The 19,348-nt window shown below is 51.1% G+C and overlaps 7 protein-coding genes across 7 annotated transcripts; 2 read left to right on the top strand and 5 right to left on the bottom strand.

Moving 5' to 3' along the window:
* Nucleotides 1–746: 746 nt before the first annotated feature.
* Nucleotides 747–4,130, bottom strand: PFICI_07223 (uncharacterized protein; the record flags this gene model as incomplete). Its single annotated transcript, XM_007835804.1, has 3 exons — nt 747–1,817; nt 3,632–4,058; nt 4,120–4,130. 3 exons carry the CDS (start codon nt 4,128–4,130, stop codon nt 747–749), a joined length of 1,509 nt encoding a protein of 502 aa, XP_007833995.1.
* A 1,783-nt stretch (nt 4,131–5,913) lies between these two features.
* PFICI_07222 (uncharacterized protein) lies at nt 5,914–6,969 on the top strand (the record flags this gene model as incomplete). The annotated part of the gene is made up of 2 exons (XM_007835803.1): nt 5,914–5,939; nt 6,036–6,969. 2 exons carry the CDS (start codon nt 5,914–5,916, stop codon nt 6,967–6,969), a joined length of 960 nt encoding a protein of 319 aa, XP_007833994.1.
* A 270-nt stretch (nt 6,970–7,239) lies between these two features.
* PFICI_07221 (uncharacterized protein) lies at nt 7,240–8,151 on the bottom strand (the record flags this gene model as incomplete). Its single annotated transcript, XM_007835802.1, has 1 exon — nt 7,240–8,151. One exon carries the CDS (start codon nt 8,149–8,151, stop codon nt 7,240–7,242), a length of 912 nt encoding a protein of 303 aa, XP_007833993.1.
* Nucleotides 8,152–9,912: 1,761 nt separating this feature from the next.
* PFICI_07220 (uncharacterized protein) lies at nt 9,913–10,758 on the top strand (the record flags this gene model as incomplete). Its single annotated transcript, XM_007835801.1, has 1 exon — nt 9,913–10,758. One exon carries the CDS (start codon nt 9,913–9,915, stop codon nt 10,756–10,758), a length of 846 nt encoding a protein of 281 aa, XP_007833992.1.
* Nucleotides 10,759–11,254: 496 nt separating this feature from the next.
* Nucleotides 11,255–11,973, bottom strand: PFICI_07219 (uncharacterized protein; the record flags this gene model as incomplete). Its single annotated transcript, XM_007835800.1, has 2 exons — nt 11,255–11,298; nt 11,430–11,973. The coding sequence occupies 2 exons, from the start codon at nt 11,971–11,973 to the stop codon at nt 11,255–11,257; spliced, it is 588 nt and encodes a 195-aa protein (XP_007833991.1).
* A 696-nt stretch (nt 11,974–12,669) lies between these two features.
* PFICI_07218 (uncharacterized protein) lies at nt 12,670–15,170 on the bottom strand (the record flags this gene model as incomplete). The annotated part of the gene is made up of 9 exons (XM_007835799.1): nt 12,670–13,056; nt 13,145–13,302; nt 13,421–13,927; nt 14,004–14,075; nt 14,130–14,153; nt 14,241–14,467; nt 14,570–14,605; nt 14,661–14,701; nt 14,829–15,170. The coding sequence occupies 9 exons, from the start codon at nt 15,168–15,170 to the stop codon at nt 12,670–12,672; spliced, it is 1,794 nt and encodes a 597-aa protein (XP_007833990.1).
* Nucleotides 15,171–15,805: 635 nt separating this feature from the next.
* Nucleotides 15,806–18,436, bottom strand: PFICI_07217 (uncharacterized protein; the record flags this gene model as incomplete). Its single annotated transcript, XM_007835798.1, has 6 exons — nt 15,806–16,494; nt 16,553–16,677; nt 16,731–16,940; nt 16,992–17,674; nt 17,766–17,930; nt 18,110–18,436. The coding sequence occupies 6 exons, from the start codon at nt 18,434–18,436 to the stop codon at nt 15,806–15,808; spliced, it is 2,199 nt and encodes a 732-aa protein (XP_007833989.1).
* Between the last annotated feature and the right edge of the window lie 912 nt (nt 18,437–19,348).

The following is a 19,348-nucleotide window of genomic DNA, read 5'->3' as shown; positions in this document are numbered from 1 at the left end:
ACACATGAGTTTCCCATCTTCTACAGGTCACTGGTATTGACTAGGGGCTCATGTGTTGTCAATCGTGCGCGCATCTGAGCTGATTAGGTAGATGAATTTCTGTGAGCAATTTGCCAATAGTACAGCTAGCTGCAAGCAAAAGTTGTGGATATCTCGAAAACATACACTGGGTTGGGCCATGTCCCCCCTTGGGACACTCTCCATGCTTCCGATGTTATATATACCATGATGATGCTCTCCCAATGCCAAAAAGGTCAGCCCTCTCACCACCGGCCATTTTGACGCCCCGCGATTTCCAATCAGAAGCCTCATTATCATGTCGATTGAAACCGTATTGACCCAGGAAAAAAAATAACCACTTGAATGTAACCAAAAACAACGACGTAAAAGACAATAAAAATCTGGGGGTATAGGTGTAGAGCGCCCTCTCACTAACGCTCTCCCTAGCCAGAGCAATAATTCCAAACCGCAGACGCCATTAGCAGTGAAAAGCACATGAAACCGAAACTGTGGAAATGTGAAAAAGTAGAGAAAACAACCATAATAGAGAACAGGTCCAAATCAAAAGTGGTCGTTGTGTCGATGCGCAAATTAGCGCCTTCTTCGTTGAGATATTTCTCGTGAACGTCTTAGGAGAAAAGACGAGTGTTGCAGGATCGTCTTGAACCATTCCAGTTGATGGATGGAGTCATACAGGGCCCTTTTCCAGCCTTGTGCCGTGTCAGGACAATGAGCAAATGTCGTCTCTACTCAATTTCCATCCTTGCGGCGATATCTTCGCTCACGCCACGTACAGGACTTTGGCGCATTTCGTCATCCTCGTCCTCATCTTCGCTTTCGCTTTGCAAATACTCGTCCTCGCTGTTTTCTTTCGACTCTGCTGCAGTGAGCGGGTCAAAGTCGATATCCTCATCGGGATCCCAGATTTCCATTTCCGTGTCATCTTCGTCATTGTCACCATCGCTCTCAATAACTCTGTCGGCGATGCTGTCACCCAACCAGTAGTTGGCGCGCTTGTTGGCACCGTTTGATGACACTAGAGATGGGCTAAGAACGGAGCTGCTGCCTCGCCTCATGCCGTTGGGCTTCAGGGCGGGCGACGAGTGCATAATGGACGGCACGCCTCTTACATACATGTATGCCACGCGCTTCAGGCCCTTGTTGAAGAAGAAATAGTGCATTCTCCAAATGGCGGCTTCTTCCCCATCGAATGGATCCGTGGCGGGTTGATAGGAGAAACAGACACAGTCCTTTAGCTTCATCTCCTTATCTATCATGGCCCACATTTGAGGGCCCCATGGGGGGCTGCTGATCGCCGTGGCGCCAGCAGCAGCCGGGGAACTGCCATAATTCCGAAACGATGAGCTCATAGCGGGCGTCAACAACGACGGCGGGCGCACATTGTTGAGCGTGTTATCAAAAGCCGCTATCGCGCGCCTGAGGTTGCGCTCACGCCGGAAATCGGACGGTCTCAGTACATGCGAGAAGTCGTAGTCAGGGTGGCTCGCGTTTAGTGTTGCGATAAGGTAGGCAAAGGTCCTGCGACTTTGTATGTCTGACAGGGGACCAAATGGACTCGAGCGCGACAGGTTCAATGAGGCCGCCATTTGTTCGCGTTGTGGTGGTGACAGCGACGCACCAAACTTGAGTAGTGCCGCATGTTTCGACTCGAGTGACTGATCAATCGACTTGTATAATTTCCTGTCCGAACCAGCGGCTTTCGTCGTGTACAAATCGCATCCTCCATTAACGCGCAAGTCGGGCGTGGTGAAGTTCAACGCCGACGTCACGGTATCGAAGTCCCGTATAGGAAGAAACTACATCGCTTGTTAGCGCAACCAGAAAACAATATGGCTTGTTGTATTGGCGACATGCCTTCATGTTGAGCAGTTGTGTGTGTCGGTGAAAGGAATTGCTGACGCGAATAGAAGGCCACGGTGATGACGTCGGATGTCGTTGCGCGTTTGCGCTCGGTAAGAGCCTTTGTAGTGCAAGACGGTCGCAAGCTATGGAATAGTTTATACAAGTCCGCTCCGTCAGCTGCGATGGCAGAGGAATCGCGTATAAATATTTGGTGGTGCTCGTGTAGTGGCCTTATCTGTTGGGAAACGTTCCGAGGGCTTGCTGCGGTTGCTCGGCTGAGACGACAACCAAGCCCAATCTCTCCTTGATACTTTCGAAAGATCAGACGTACCAGACGATGATACTCGAGTAAAGAGAGAAAGAAGAAGACGGTTATGAAAAGGGGTTATGTTGGTATTTGGGACGACAGTTGCGCATATGGCAGAGAGACTGGAGTTGACAACGAACAAAGGAGACTCGGGACGAATGGGAGGACCAGTTGGTGATCAGCAAGCGGGTCGTCGGTGATGTTGTCTGACGAGCTGGCAACTGGGTTCAGGCGATTCGGACACTAGCAAGCAGGAGCTATCTGAGACAGCCGAAAAGCGCGACGCTTTCTACAATACTACTTCCGGGAAGCCAAGCCTGGCCTGTGGTTTTTTTGGGAGACGATAGATGCGGCGACGTGCTAGATAACTGGAAGTTAGTTGGCCCATCATATTGTACGCCAAGATAGAACGACATTGGCGACCAAGTGACCCACGACGTCGTCATTGACGATGTGAGGCGGCGTCGAGGTCGTACGAGGACGACTGTGGTCGAAGTGTCCGAACTCTGCCGTCAGCGCATTCAGCTTGTTAGTTCCCGATCCCAAGGTTTGGCGGGGTTGCATTCGCATTGCCCATCAAAGCCCATGCGCTGCGCTCTCTCCTTAACCTAGGCCGTTTTCGTACGTGTGGGAATCCCTCCACCTCGATCGCGCACCAAGGAACAAGCCGAGCCATGGCAGTGCAGCGAATGAGACGACGTCTAGATGCCACGAGCGGACATCCCACGGTTTCCTTGAAAGTTGTATGCCTTCTTGCGCAAACAAGGCGCCAGACTGCGGTTTCATTAACTGGTGCGACTTTTGATCTGGATCAGCGACTCAATTCGACCATGTGCTCTGTTCTGCGCGTATCTGGCGAACGCGGCTTTCGGCAAACATCATTGCCATCGTAGACTAGTTGGACGACCCTCATGGTCGCTGAGTAAACTACCCCGCTATGATATGCCCCTATCCAAGACGAGTTCATCGCCTAGAGCTTTCAATGCAAGAGCCAAAGTGTTGTCCAGTCTCGACGATGCAACGCCTCATGCCTTTCCTCATCGAAATCCACCCGCGGATTCGCCCAACATCACCCTCCCCTTGCTCGTCACAAGTATCAAACATGGGTGCTGTGCGATCAGAGGAGACCGTTGGTTTTCAGTGCCTCCTTGATCTCTTTGTCTTTGGACTGCTGTCGGATGGGAAAACAAACATCTATTAGCAAACACCATGACCAGGAATATAGTCGTATCTCGGAGACCTGTACGCCCGTCGTAAGGACAACGCCAAATGCCCCCCTAATGAGTTTGATGCCTTATGTACAATGAATTCGTTACATGATTTTCGTGACCTCGTCTTCGACCTGGAACACGGAAGAAAATAAATGTTAGCGAGTATAGACCCGGGCAATTGCCTGTAAAAAAGAAAAGAAGAAGAAAAGGAGAAGGAGGAACCGGGGAATTCCTGCGCTCGTCAGCTTACCTCCATGTCCTCAAGCGAGTCTTGCTGCCCTATGCACCGCAGCACAGCCTTCTTGCTGCTCTCCTGTAGTTCTCCTGCCAGCAAGAGCTCGTCCAGAATGTAGTAGGCTTTGGTAAAGGAGAAGATAATGTCCAGCTCGCAAACGTTGCCATAGTACTTATCCATCTGCTCGACGTAACGGTGGATGATCTCGAGGGTGATGAGCTCGTTGTCGTCGGAATCGCAGCCGGCGATGAAAAAGAGTGAGGCGTAGCGGCGGTAGACAATCTTGGTGTCCTTGTATTCCAGAAAGTTGCACATTCTCGTTCGCCGGGCGAGGACAAGTTGGGAGACGTCCTTGACAATCTTGGCCTTGTCCTTGGGCGACAAGGTTGAGAACCACTTTGCTAGACGGACCTTGCCCTGTCTAGAGAGCAGAATGAGATAGCTGTCATGATCTTAGCATCAGGCTGACTGATCCGCCGTGGATGGAGATGACAAGATCATACTTGATGGCCATGATGTTGATGTTGCCCACGCACCCACCACGAGGAAGACGTAAGTTCTTGGAGTTTTCAAGTTTTAAAGTTTTTTTCCCTCCTCTCAGGGGCGGAGGTGCTGCGTCAAGAGATCGATTGGTGGACCCAGGAGCTTGAAAATGAGGTATGCGCATCGAATAGTTGCACAGTTGCTCTCTGTCAATTTTGAAGACAGCTCGGTTGGCCACGAGGCAGAAGAGGGATGTTTAGGTAAGGCTCCGGGGGTTTGACAATGGGGAATTTAGTGGACAAGACACCCCGGAGCGGCGCGCTAAACTTCCGCCGAGGCAGTTCAGTCCAACCTCATTACCTAACAGTACGTATAATGTAGCGTGAACCTTGGATGTACCTGCCTACATTTCATTGAATCAATCGTATATCAAAGGAAGCACCTATGAATGCGCAAAAATTCAACATATGGAATATCACATCCCACAACCTTCACAATTGTGTCGCACGCGAGTATTATGAAAAGCATCGATACAAAGTGCTAAGGTACTGAATATACCTGGGTAGCGGCAGGCTACAGCTTGCCAGGTATAAGCCCATATCATGATGGCTACCACTGTCGTTCTCCAGTGCAACTGTCTGATGTCACTCGAGGTGGACGTTTTGCATGTTTGGCTGGTGACCCGTGGAAGAGTGTGTCGATGCAAATACTCCAGCGAATCGCGGGATTACGACATATGCATCCGCGCAAACCACTTCTTTGACAGCTTCGTTGGAGATGGAGCACCAAACCCCCCAAAGAACGACACCGTTCCAGCGCCTCTCCGGTCAATATGAGTGGTAGGCCCGCCACGCCCACGCCCACGCCCAGCAATGAACATTGACAAGGAATCGCCCCCACATGCCATTGATGCTTAAACAATGTTTCTTGTCCAATACGCGGGATGGGATATCCAATTCCGGTTGGACTTGCAGACAAGACTCGCATCGGACAGCTGCTCTGCGGGTGATGCATTGCATCAATCACACTCCATCCCACGATCTCGGAAAAGTAGTGACAAACTACGGCACTACGATGATGAGCGGCGTCATCAAGTTGCTTACTGACTTGTCAACGTGATGCTGCTTTGTAACCTCTGCAAATCCCGGCTGACTCTTTTCGGTGACGGCAGAGTATAGCACGACTACTCTTTAATCCATGTTGATATAGTAGCAGTTCAGCTCCCGCGATGTTCCTACCGGGATATGCTCAGTTGTGGGATTATCAAGTCAAGCGGACCAGCAGCATCGTCAGTATCGCAACTCGGCTAGTACCCGGGCGTCTAGTCCAGCCAGACCTGGACCAGTTCAAACTCCACGCATTTTGCTTACAAACACCGAATGTAATCCGACCGGGCCATATCAGACTAGGAACTTTTGGAAGCCTTCACTTTTCCCCTCCTCGGAAGACGACTTCATTTTCTTGCTTTTTTGGTCATGATATAGCTGCTTGGTCTTGACTCGGATAGCCGTCGTCTTCGTGTCAAGCCTCCGTATACACAAAGAACACACCCGCTTCGTATCAATATCACTACGTACCTTTCTCCGACAGCGCCGTTTCTATCGTTTAACCCCACTTGACGTCTGGACATTTTTCGAGGGTACCCCTCCATCCAATGATCGCGCTTTGGCCATAGAGATTATATCATTTTTCGTCGGCTCTTCCCTAAAGTCTTCTCCCCGGCGCTCAATTTGACTTCTTCGAGGCTTGCGATGGGAATCATCTTTTCTTGCTTGGAAAGACTCGGTCTATACAGTCGCAAGAAGTCTCGAACAATGACTAGATTAATCTTGTCTACTGGGTATGCGACGCGCATTTTTGCCTTTTTTGCTTTTTGTCTCTTTACCTTTTTGGGCGCGCGGAATTCACCTTACTAATTGCTTGTACGACGACCCAGGAACATCATCTCGGGTGGCCCCTCCATCATCCGAAAACCGGGAGCCTACAGATCCAACCTCGAATTGACCAACTCGCTTCGAAGCAGTTTTCTGGCAGCCCAACAGGACTATGGCGCGGCCGCCCTGAGCGACGCAAATGGTGCCGCCACCAGCAACGGCACTGCACCTGTGCCGTCACATGTTAATGGCGACAAAACCGCGACCGACGTCTGGACAGAGAAGGTTGGCGATATACTATATGTTCCTCGCATTGACTGGTCACTGGCCGGTTTGCAAGAGGACAGGGAGGCATACGAGATTACCTTGAAACTCTTCTTCTTGCCCACGGCGCCTGTTTCCCAACGCCCCGAATATATCGAAGCGGCTTTGCAATTAGTCAAGAAAGAGCTGGGAGTTAAAAATGTCGACCTACTTATCGTTTCGTTCCCTGGCATCGCCTTTGAGGGCGACTGTGAATGGGAAGCAGACAAGTTGAATGCGACAATGGGCAGCGAGGAAGACGAGGCCACAACATGGGCAACCCTAGAAAAACTCCACGAAAGAGGCGAGGTGCAAAGGCTCGGTCTCGCCGAGTTTGGCACTGAGAAATTGTCACACTTTATCCAAAAGACAAAGGTTCGACCGGCAGTGAACCAGATCAACACTAGGAATTGTTGCAACGTCCCGCCGCCCTTGATAGAGCTGGCCAAGAAGGAAAACATAGAGCTTTTGACGCATACCGATTGCACCGACGTACTGCCAGGCGGGACGCTGCGAGAGCTTCTCGGCCAAGGCCTGCAAGGCGCGGGTATTCTGGCAGACGAAAGCTCAAGCGAGGGTCTCAAGGGTGACCTTATGCCGCAATGGGTGGTGAAATACACTGCATTTGTAAAGGACCGTGGTGTCATTGAGAACAAGGGCTATTTTGCCGGCGCACAACTGCTTGGGGAATAAGCGCAGACTTGGAGAGGCACTCGAACTCGGCTACCTGCTCTTGGTCATAATTACGGATTCTTTTTTTTTGCATTGCGATACACCGTACTCATTCTCTCATTGGGATAGACTAGCATGATTTTGCGAAATATACATTTAACAACGTCTACCATGTGCTAACCTGGTGGTTAAGAACAAGATTCATCTTGTTTCTCGGTGCTGGTCCCTTGATCATAATAGTCGAGCGAACCAGATGGCAATAGTAATTTCTTGTATTATGACTGTAGGATACTATCCCAACATGCTTCTCTTACGGCCTCTCATCCTCACGTCCTCCAATTTCTTTAATACCACGGGTGCGCCTTTAAAAGTACCTCTGTATCCATCCAGCACTGCTGAGAACAGGCCCTCCGCCTTGGGATGTGTGCTCCCGAATGCACGCTCTAGGACATACAGGTCTACAGCGCGGTCCTCGTCTGCCGTGCCTTGACTCGCTAGGCCAAAGTCGATAATGACAATCTCCCCATCCAGAACCTCTGCCCCTGCTACTTCCGAAGCGTTCTCATCAGTCTCTTCCACAGCAGTAGTAGCATATCCATTGCTCGGGCCCTTGCCTCTCTCCCACGGCCGCAGCATCATGTTACTCGTCGTCAGGTCGCCGTGCACGATCCCGCTCTTGTGCAGCCGGCCCACGGCCTCGCCCATTCTGCGCATAAGCCCTACGAGCTCCTCGACGTGGACGCCCTCGTCGGCAGCAACCTCTGCAGCGCCGTCCTCACCGCGTTGCTCGCGCGCCTCGCGCCGCCGCCGCAGCCACTCGTTGACGCGGACGCGCACGGGGGCGCCGGGCACCCACTCCATGGCCAGGACGCCATTGGCCTCGTCGACGGCGTAGAGGGCGGGCACGGCGACGCCCTCGCGGCGGCACTTTTGCAGGATGCGTGCCTCGGCGAGGATGCGGTGCCGGGTCAGGCGGGCGTCGAGGACCGGGTGGCGGTAGGGCTTGGAGGGCCGGTGCTTGAGGGCGCAGGGTATCGAGGGGAGCAGGTGTGAGGTCTTGTACAGGCGGCCCTCGGCGCCTTGGGTAATGAGGATGGGCTCCGTCGCGGCCGGGAAAGTGAGCGCCTTCGGCAGGGGGAAGTCGTGGATGCTGGGCTCTGGGGGCGACGGGTCCGGCACTGGGGCTGGAATGGGTTCGGCCATGGTCTCTTGGTGGTTCGTTCGCAGGTTTCAGACTAGATTGTCTTTGGGGTGTTTTGGAAATTTGAGAGAAAATCGGAACTACGTGTCCTTTAGCTTTTGTTTATTCCTGGTGTTGGCTCTATAAAATTTCCCAGGTTAGGTGAGGCTCTGCTGCAATGTGATATTACGACGACGGACTGCGATGAGTCGCAAACCAAAAAATCGACCCCTCATCGATAAGCTCGAATTGATTGATTGCCCCGCCATCTTTTCACTCGAGTATACCTTGGCCCAAGTACCTAACGGCACCAACTAGTCGGTAGACTACCCAGCAATTAATCGATTTTCATTAATTAGTACATTCCAAAGGAAATTTAGTAGATGGTACATTATAGAATGGCCCCTGCTTCAAAAGCTCCAGCCTCCCAACTTATACCGCAGAACCGTACGTGCACGACATCAGCCCACTCGACTTTTCAGTAGTGAGAGACAGGGAGATGAAACCATCGGCAAGATCATCTCTTTCTTTTATTTCAACTGCTTTGGGTTGGTGTCTGTCTTTGTCATCTTGAAATTCCCAAAGCCTTTTTCGTCCGTCTCTCTACCCGTGCCCTACCCCGGTTTCTCCCTCCTGGTTCCCGCATTGCAAGCGTCTCCGAAACGAAGGTCGTGGAATCCTTCCCTCCAAGATACCTGACCCAGCCCGCAGAAACTCACCGCTCATGACTAACTACTATTAGAAAGCTTGCGCCGCTGCATGCAGGCTTCTTTTTGGGTTTGCTTTCCCTTTCCCAGCTGTGCAAAAGTGTTGGTTCCAGTCAGGCCAGTAAGAGACCATGTGACACCCGCATAACCCGCTGCTTGCATGTTCATGCTTTGTCATGCCACGGCAACGCAGGGCCAGACTGAGGGTGCAGAAGTGGTAGCCATTGCAGAGTTTTTCTTGCTTTTCTCTCCTCGTAAAAGGAGATTGGCTGCAAAGAGGTCCAAAAGATCCAGAAGTGATCCAGAAGATCCAGAAGAAGCCCCTGAGTTATGGATATTCTCAGCAGTATGATTCCCACTTGACAGCGGGTGGGTTTTGCTGGGACTCACTAAACTGTCCAGCCAGTGTCAGCCGAAGACCTCCACCAGGGTGCATCTCTAGCCACGTATAGAAGACTTGGGTATTCCGCGGCTAGGCCTACCAACGCACCGATGATGAGCCTATTGTGGTTGCGATTGTCGGATACGGCCGCTCTGGACCACGAGATGGGCCGGGAAGTCTGGCCGTGGTACGCTGTAAAATAGGAGCGAAATAGGAAAGGCAAAGAAAAGAATCACCTTTTTTTTTTTTTTTTAATTTAATTGATCAAGCAGGGGTGTGTTCGGGCACGCACACGCATACGCTCACACGACGCACACCAACTTGTTAGTTACATGCAGGTTTGCCCGTCCATCAATCCAAACCAGCCTTCTTTTACTCCGGGTTCCCGTTCTTTTCAACTACAAAGAGACTTGGAGGGGGGAACGTCATCCACCTTGTTGCTTTCCCACCCTTTCCACTTACCTTACCTGCACTCTCCGTAATACTATTGATCGTCGTCTCTCCGTATCGCATGGCCACACTCCTTACGCGGATCTCCTCAGCGGCTTCCACGCCTTTTCGTGCCAGAAAAAAACTGCTCTTCGACCGTCGACCTTTTCTTCTTTATTAGGCGATGAATATACTCGTAGTAGTGGCATCCAGAAGCGCGCAAAAGACCCACGGATTTATGCTGGACAGTGCACAAAATTCACAAAATGGCGGCAACTAATCCAGACCCGCCAACGCCCCTCTTCTGGACCCTAATCCTTATAATCACCGCCCTGTGTCTCACTCTGGTGGTGGCCGCGCAGATCGCTGCGAGATACTCGAGCGCCTACATGGCCGCGCCGCGCGAGATTGTGACGTTTATCGACACGATTGACGACTCCATACATGAGAATGAGAGTTACGACCGCGACGTGGCGCGCGTGCAGCGCCTCGAGGACAAGCTGCGCCTCGGCCGCCTGCTCCGCGAGATCCAAAAGAGCGGCGACGACCTGCGCGAGGCCCTCAACGGCCTGCTCGTCGACACGGACGAGCACACGACCGAGCTGCGCACCAGCGCCCGCATCCTCTGGGCCGGCCACCGCAAGGAGCTCGAGGAGCGGATCCGCCGCCTCGACCTCTTGCGCATGCGCTTCTTGACCGTCTACATGGGCATCATTGCCACGTCCCTGAGCCACCGCGACAAGCAGGCCAAGGAGTCGGAGAGAATGTCCATTGCCGCGAGGAATATACCCCCGCCGCCGCCACTTCCCCGCAGCTTGTCGGAGAATCTAAAGACTATCGAAACCATGAAGAAGAAGCCCTCGTTGCGCCGTCTGAGAGGCCCGTCTATAGGGCACAGCGAAAAGGTGGCACCGCCGCAGCGCATGGGCTGGATGGGCGTGGTTGCCGAGTTGCAAAGATCGCCGATTCTGCAAAGGCGACATGCCTCGATAGAGAGTGCAATGCGATCACCGCTTCTGACGCCTCTGGGCAGTCCGGTTCCGACCTTTGGGAACAATGATTCTGCCCCGCCACCTTTTAGCCTCGATGAGTTGACAGAGAAGGGTGGCTGAGGATTTTAACGATTTATGATGGACTACGTGTTGAATGACGTACGAACGACTGGGGGCATCAAAATTTTTTGGGTCATATTTGAGCGTTGAATACCCTTTTAATGTATTAAAATATCAGTTTCACTTTTTTTTTTTCACTCTTATTCCTCTTTAAACCTTGATTTTCGTTTCTGGGTGAACTTGCAGGTCAGAGTATGGCCTAGTCAAGTGGACTGTTACATGTGGCATTGTTTGATTTATTTCAAAGATTCGGTCTGGCAAGAGGTATGTAGTTAAGAAATCATATAGGGGACAGGCAGTGTGAGGCATGTAGCATGAGATCTTCAGCATACGGCTTGCATATGCATTTCAATTTCATTTACATTGATATCCCTGTGTCTGAGAACAAGCATTTTGACATAATCATAATCATTTTGAGTTTATTCTTGGCGGCAGAAGGAAAATATCCTTGCCTTGCTCGCCATGCTTTGAGATAATATGTAATAATCATCACCAACTAGTGCAGTGGATCATTTGGCCCAGTCGCATTTCTCTCTCCCACTGAAATGTACGTATCAGCACAGAACCATATACCATGATAAAGAAATATAATGCCACGACATTGTCTTCACACAACAGTCGACCAAGGCCATATTCTGAGCACGGAAAGGGGGGAGGACAGAGATACTCACCATCAAGCGCAACAAGAAATCGACTGACACAGTTGTAGCAGCTCACAGTCGCCACAATCTCGACCACCTCCTTGTCGCTGAAATACTTGCGGGCCTCGGCAAACGTCTCGTCGGCGACGCTCACCTTGCGCGTCATCTCGTCCGTCAGGCGGAGCACCGCCCACTCCTGGTCGCTCAGCCCGACCTCGGCTCTCTGGGCCGCGGTGACGGTTGCCAGGTCCTCGGCCTTGACCAGCTCCATGGCGGCCGGCGAGACGCCGCCCTTGACGGCGAGGGGCGCGTGGTGTCCCCACTCGTACCAGGCGCGGTTGCACACGGCGACGCGGGAGATGGCCAGCTCCCGCACCGCGTCCGACAGCGTCGTCTTGGTCCGCACCGCCCCCAGGAACGAGTTCCAGCCGTCTGCCACCACCGGCGAGTGCAGCAGCGCCAGGTCCAGTGGCTGCAGTGGCCGCGGGGCTCGGCGCGCCCGGATCCGGTCCACGATCTCCAGCTCTGCCGGGTCCGTGGTGGTGGGCGGGTCGGGTGTGTAGGGGACACGCATCTTGGCTGTTGGTGTGGTGGTGAAGTTGCACGAGAGCTGGGGTCGCTGGTGTCTCGGAGAGAAGTGGTTCTTTTGGCCTTGTCCGCGGCTGGCTTTACGGATCAAATGGGATGCCAAGATAGTGCGCGATGAAGTGAATGAAATGTAATGACGAGGCATGAGCCGAAATCGCTACTGTCAGTATGAAAAGTTAATATCTCACGACATCCCCTATCACCCCGCGATCTTGTAAGTAACCTCGGGCGGGCAATCGTGGGGCCTACAGGTCCCGAAATTCGGAGCTGGCGGAATATAGCTTAAGCGGAATCGCGGAGTGCGGAGGGACTATTCAGTTAGTATATTTTGACTTCAACTGGTACATAGTATGTCGCTGCATGCTAAATGTAGCTCCACTGTTGAGTAGGACCCCATGTCTTGTGAAAGGATGCCGTCACCCAATCTCTTGCCAGGCAATTGGCATATCATATTTCGAGTTATTAGATCAAGCGTCATTGAAACAATCTAACATGGTGATATCGAGCTAACGTGTGAGCAACGATCTACCTTATGGATCAACGTTGTAATCTCTTTACACGCAGCCTCCTGAGGTTTTTAATGCACAATGCAACTTCATACGTGTAAAACTTACACAGAGACATATCTACCGCTTTTCGTCTGTTCTGCGATGCATCAAGACCCCTACGCATAGGTGCTTATTCAAGCTTCATCTTCTTCCGGCGCCTTCTTTCGGATATCCACCCATCCCATTCCCCAAGACGCGGCGAAACAAACTCCACCGACCGCCAGCAACATGTAAAAGACAGCATTGACGCTCTTCGAGTACGCGAGCAGCAGGCCTCCAAGCTCTGGACTCCCAGAAGGCAACAGGGCCCGCACTGTTTCGGCACTCCCACCTGCCGCCAGCGCCGCCTCAGGGCTCACCGATGGTGCCAGGATTGAAACTTGCCGTGCCAAAGTTTGCGTGAAGATGGCGTTGCCCACAATGTTGGAGATGGCCGCCATTAGGCTCTGCACGAATACCAGAAATGCCATGACGACGGCATTCTGGGCTGGCGTGACTGCGTTCTGCATGGAGATTACAGCCTACAATGAATTGGTTCTTAGTCAAAAGCATCGGCTTGCCACAACTGGTTTCGAGCGAAATCATGAATAAAATACGCGATGAACCTACCGTTTGCAAAGCCATCCCGCGCAGACCAAAGAGTATTTGATATCCGATCCACTCTGCTGTAATAGTATCCGGAGTCCAGGTTGATATCAGACCACAGGCAACGGCAGTCACAGCAGCTCCAAGGACGCCGAATGGAAGGTAGTACCCAAGTTTTGTCACTAATTAGAATACGAGTCAGCTCAGAAGATTTTGCCCCATCATCAAATGTCGGGCATAAGCGATGCCGCAAACCAATTATTCAGTGGCTAGCCAGACATGCAGGGAGAGTCGACTTACCAAGAGCACCAGATATGACCAGGGACAACAGCTGTGCCAGGATGGAGGGCAGCGTGTAAACACCGCTTAGCGAAGGACCGACGCCTTTCACAGCCTGAAAGTAGATGGGGATGTAGTTGGCCCCGACGGAATTGGTAATGAATAGGAAGCAGTTGTGGATGGTGCTTGTCCATACGATCCGTTTCTTTACCAGATGAAAGGGTATGAGAGCATTCTCGCCCACGCGCCATTCCCAGAAGGAGAACAAAATTGCCGTCACGCCGGAACCGACGAACAGACCAATGACAATGGGCGAGGTCCAACCGTACTCATCTGATCCCCACTGCAGCGCAAGGAGAAACATGACAGTGGCCGGTGCAAATAGCGCACAGCCTGTCAGATCAAGATTCGGAATGATGCTGCGGAACAGGGCAAGCGAAAATGGCGGCTTGAGCGTCTCATCTGGGATATGTGTGAAGCACAGAAAAAGAATAGAGACTGCACCAATGGGGAGGTTGATGTAAAAGCCTGGAATTTATCAGAAAGAAAGTGAAATCAACAAATAACCCACACGGAACTGCTAGAGGTGAAATTTGTTACTCACACCACCGCCAGTTTGCGTATTGCGTCAAGACACCACCGATGAGGGGACCAACGACTATGCCAATTTGGCCAACTAGATTCATCTTTAGCTTATTGTTTCTTTCTAAGCTCTATGATCAACACCTACTTGCAAATACTATACCAGTGTACACTATTGACAGTAACTCAAGATTAGTACTGAAGTCATGAAACAACGGTACTGAAAATGGGTGCTCAGCCATGGCTGTTCACGACTTACACGGTCGCTTCTGCAAAGGCACAGCTCCTGCAATAAGGGTCAAAGCCCCATTTTCCAGGCCTGAAGTTCCCAGCCCAGCGATAGTACGACCAAGAATGAAGAGCGTCGATGAGGTCGCAACACCGCAAAGCAAGGAACCAACCTCAAAAATGGCGACGAAGACGAGGAATGTCCGCTTGGCGCTGAGATAGGTATAGAGCTTTCCAGTAAGAGGTTGCAAAGCAGCGCTGGTGAAGGCATCATATCAGTGCCGATTCAGGATGCCACAGGGAAGTTTTTGCATTTTTTGACCATATCGTAGTCTGGGCCAGAGCGGTTTGAATGCTTACCATGAAAGTTGATAAGCACCTCCATACCATCCAACACTGTCAAAATCTCCATGTCAGCAGGATTCTCGCAAATGTGTTGTTTGAAACATACTCTTGTAGTCTGTGGAAATCACTCGTAATATATGGGAGAGCCTACAATAAGAGATCAAAGGGTTATGTGTCAGCCATTTGACTAGGAGGTATGGTTGATATTCATGTAAACGGGCGACAATAAAAGGAACAGAAGCAGGTGTGGAATTTCTTGATTATTGATGCTTACCGTAGAAATGATGCTAAAATCCAATAAAACAATGAAAAACACCGAGACGATGCCAAAAAGTGCGGCAAAGAGCTTGTACCCACTGATGTACTCCTCATCTTCTCTACCGAAGTCGCCCAGTGCGGCAGGATCTCCGACGATTCCTGATGGAGCCGGAGCGGTGTCTGATGCAGGTAATCCCAACGCAGTCTTCTCGGGATCTGGGCCCCTCTTCCCCGGTGTGACCATCATTATCTCCGGTGCAGCTCCTTCTATTGGGCGTTGCTGCGTTTTCTCACTGGATGGCGGCGGAGGCGGTGATTCCCGTCCATCTCCGAGCTTTAATGATAACTTCGGGGCCATTGCCATGAATTTGGAGTACAGTGTACCGTCATTGTTTACTGTTACGATTTAGGTGTAAATTGTTCGACCCAGATAAAGCGGGAGAAGAGGGAAAGATCGCAGCAAGGTTGTGGAGGTCCTCTCAGAAGGTTGCTGGGTCAGATTAGCACAACTCCGAACGCCGATATGCCAAGCAAGTACCGATACGGAGTGCTGCACCTTCCCACGGGACTCACACATTCTGACCACTACCTATCATAACCTTCGAGCTCTCGAATGTGTCAGGGACTTGCCAAGCTTTCATAGTTGGGGTTATTTTGTTTTTCGGTCAAAATCATACAAGCGTGATTGGTATATTGATAGGTGGATTTAAGCTTATTCTCTGGCCCCGCACCCCCTCAAGCAATACTATGGGAGGATGCTTACAGGTACTTTGATAACCGCTCACTAACCATGAATAAGATTTTAGAGTTTACACACTTGGATAAATCAAATCTGAGCAGCGTTTCCATGTCCCTTTCTGCAGAGTGTACCCTTTTTCACGATTGCGAACAAGGTGAGGAGCCTTTGTTACAGCAGAGGACACTAATAGTAATAAGTCACGTAATAATAATCACAAACTTTGATTGTATGCTACTTCGCAGCAAGATACCACCTCAGGCATATTTTACCTTGTCAACTGGTGGTGTCACCTCGTCTTCCTCCACGCCAAAGCTTAGATGCCCATATGACTGTTCTTGCTCGTACTCGGCATAGAACTCTGGCGGCATAGTCACGACGCCCCACCGCACTTTACTGCGGGCAATCTGCTCGTACACGTCCTCCTTGGTCATGGGGCTCTCGCGGCCGCTGAGCAGACTTGCCCGCGAGGTATGTCTGCTCAAGTCGCGCATCTCGAAGTGATCGCTCTCTGGGCGGCCATGAGGGGTCAAGAGGCTCTGGTCGTCCCCCTGTACATATTGTAAAGAGTCACGCCTCGCCTTTTGCGCATCATTCAAGGGAGAGTACGGCGGCGGCGGTGCCTCAAGCCTCGAGGGGAGCCATTTCCATGACCTTCGGTTTGACTTGATCGACTCATTGGAGTACAAGGCCCCTCTTGTTGCAACGTTGGACACTGAGGATACATGACAAGCAGCGCTAATGGCCATTGAGTTGCTGCCCACGATCAAGGAGCCCGAGGGTAGCTTTTTGAAGGATAAGGCGATTGGGATGGTGACGAGCGTGACTGAGACGGCCAACATTACAATCAGAGACCAGGTCGAGTAGCCTACTGAAACAATGGTGCCATCGGGGAGGCTGGAATCATATCCACGTTGGTAAGTAAAAAGGTCATTGTCAAAGTAACCTAAAGCACATGAGACATTGAGTGACTGCAAAGAAGCACGTTGGCGGAAAGTACTCACCCCCGGCAGAGACAAATACATAGATGGTGTTTGACAGTAGCCAATGTAGCAGGATACTGCAGGCAATGAGTGGTATGGAATACTTGTATGGAAGTTGTAGTCTGTATGTTGAAAATTGCTCGCCCCTAAGTTCATGGTTATTTCTTCTTCTTTGGGAATTGCTCCAAATAGCGCTTACTTGGGATCGGTGACACGTAGCGGATAATACCCCTGACTGTAGGTTGCCCACTCCTTCGCCATTTGTAGCCTTGTGAATAAGTTGTTGTAAGCGAGGTAGCAAAATGAGAGCAAGAGTTGCGGGCTGTTAGCAACTAAGACAGCCGATGCAAAGCTCCAAGATTCTGAGTCGAGAAACGGGTTTGTATCGCTTTCCAAGACCTGACCAGTTCTGCAAGCATGTTAGACAAGCATCATTTCTCGGGCGAGGCAATATACTCACAGGTGGTGGTCCAAAAAGGTCATGGCCATGTTTAGAAAATAAGAAATCACCCCAACGCCCAAAGCAAATAATGCATAACTAGTAAACCAGACCGAGACTGGTACAACTTTGTAGCGACGAGACACGCGCGCCGCCCAAGCTCTTGGCCCAGCCAGTTGGGTGGCCTGGTATTGATTCGAGTGCCCCCGGATATCTCGCTGTCCAATCGTGCATATTCCCACGGTTGTACGATCTGGACGCTCAATGAAAGAGACGACAGCATCTCCCATGGTCACGAGTGGCGCCTGATCGCGGCGGGCAAGTACAACAGTAACAATGATAGCCATCATCGTCTTGACGAGCACACATATCGTAACTGCGAGTAGTAGGACATTTGATATGCTAACGTAACAAAAGTGGTCGATGGGCTCAGCTAAGCAATAGTTGACAGTCAAATCGGAAGCTCCAGGGGTAATGTCGTTTGTATACTCATTCGGACTGGCCTGGTGAAGGTAAGTACCGTCGGGGCCTTTGGTGTTGTTCACCAACCACATTACTCTCGAGTCGTTAAAGAAAGAAAGCACCCAAGGACTGTTATTTGTCTTCTTGGAGGTTGGAGAATCCATGTATCCATCATGACCCCAGGAAGAAGTGCATGTGTCGCGACAGACCACGCCGTCCTCTTTCACGTACTCAGCCATCATCTAAAATCTTGTCAGCGGATGATAGCGAAACATTCCGTGTCCTCTGACATGGTGAGTGTCCCCAATTCTCGCTCCATCTAACCAAACGTACCGCGCATGGTCCTGCCCACCAGAGAGAATTTGTTTCATTTGATGGAACTATAGGGTCCCAGAACTCGCTCTGATTTGCCATTAAATTCCATACTTCGTCCCGGATCCATCCGTCTTTTTGATCCACAACAGCAATCACATTGCGGTGTCCTTTAATGCCCCCACACTGCCCAAACCATTAATTAGCGTAAGGTGACCTTCGCGAGGGAAGTCATCGATTGTGTGGATAATACATCCTCGGAGATCGGAGCAAGAGTCTCCAATGAAAGATACTGGAAGTGAGAAGATCTTGCACTTTTCTCTTCCTCTTTTTCTCTTTGGAAAATCAAAGACAGAGAGACTTACTGAAAAATAATCATTGTAACACTCTTGAGCGGTTAGATTATCCCAGATTAGTGCCTCGGAGGCCATAGCAGATACATTGCGGTGATAAACTGATGAATTGTTGCTGGGAAGTATCACCCCGAGCCCATAACCACCCCCCCCGTAAAAGCCTGACGATGTCGTCATCCATCCGGGAGGGTTCAGGGACGCCCCCGGCACGTAGAAGGGAACACCAGTGAAGAAGCCTTCGCTCGCAATGGCCAATTGATACTCCGAGTCGCGCTGATCTGTCTGAAAGATCAGGGAGTTAAACAAGAGGTGCAGAGGTATGGAAGAAAGTAGCAGCATTATCCAGCAACATGTCTTGAACCTGCTCACTTGGAACGCATTCCTCACTGACGGAACCCCTATGCCCATCCATCCACCTTTTGAATGGACCTGATCAACTTCACTTCTGGAAGGCGAATTGAGCACCTGCACTATTCAAGGTTCCAAGAATCAGCAAGTCTTCTTCTCACAGCAGGAGGCGGGTTCCTACTAAAGAAATTGGAAGAGGCAAATATGGCCGTAGAGACCGCGTTCAAGAGCAAATGGAGCGCGACGTTGAGTTTCGACGCGCTGCCACCGTCGCAGGTCCCCTCGAAAAATAAGAGGGCTTTGGTGAGCCCATGCGACTGCCTCCACGACACAATCAAGGAGATCAACAGCGTAAGCGTAATGGCGCTCAACACGGCACTGTTGATGTGCGCCGCGCGTTTCCATCCGCTGACCCGGTTCCCTCGATCATTGCCAAATCGTGCAAAGTCCATGTCTTCCACCACCCAGCTCTGTCATGTGTCATCGATCGAGAAAGTCCAAACTCGCTGTGCAGTATCTGCTTCAGAGCTCCCACGACGGTTGGAAGGTCAAGCAGGACGATCTTCCCCGGGATGGTTGTTCAGCGGGGATTAAACGATAGATACCAAGTCCCAAGGTGACCTTCTCAATCTCGAAGTATTCTTTTCGCGATAGCATTGGCCATCTAGGCAGAGCACAAGTCAAGGAACAAATATTGAAGCAGCCGAAAAAGCTTGTCCCTTGACAAAAGATTCATGTCTATGCTGGCGAGATTGGAAGGCAACTGCTGTGCCGCACACATGACATCAAGTTCAGAAGCCGTTATGCTTTCGCATCCCTGTCGCGATCTACGGACTCGAGGCGCCGTGGCTCGGATGGTGCATCACGACTGGAGAATCCTTGCTGCACCTTACAGAGTACCTA

The sequence above is a fragment of the Pestalotiopsis fici genome (assembly GCF_000516985.1).
Source record: "Pestalotiopsis fici W106-1 unplaced genomic scaffold PFICI_Scf_4, whole genome shotgun sequence".
Taxonomy (NCBI): domain Eukaryota; kingdom Fungi; phylum Ascomycota; class Sordariomycetes; order Amphisphaeriales; family Sporocadaceae; genus Pestalotiopsis; species Pestalotiopsis fici.
This window is presented reverse-complemented; position numbering and strand designations above follow the sequence as displayed.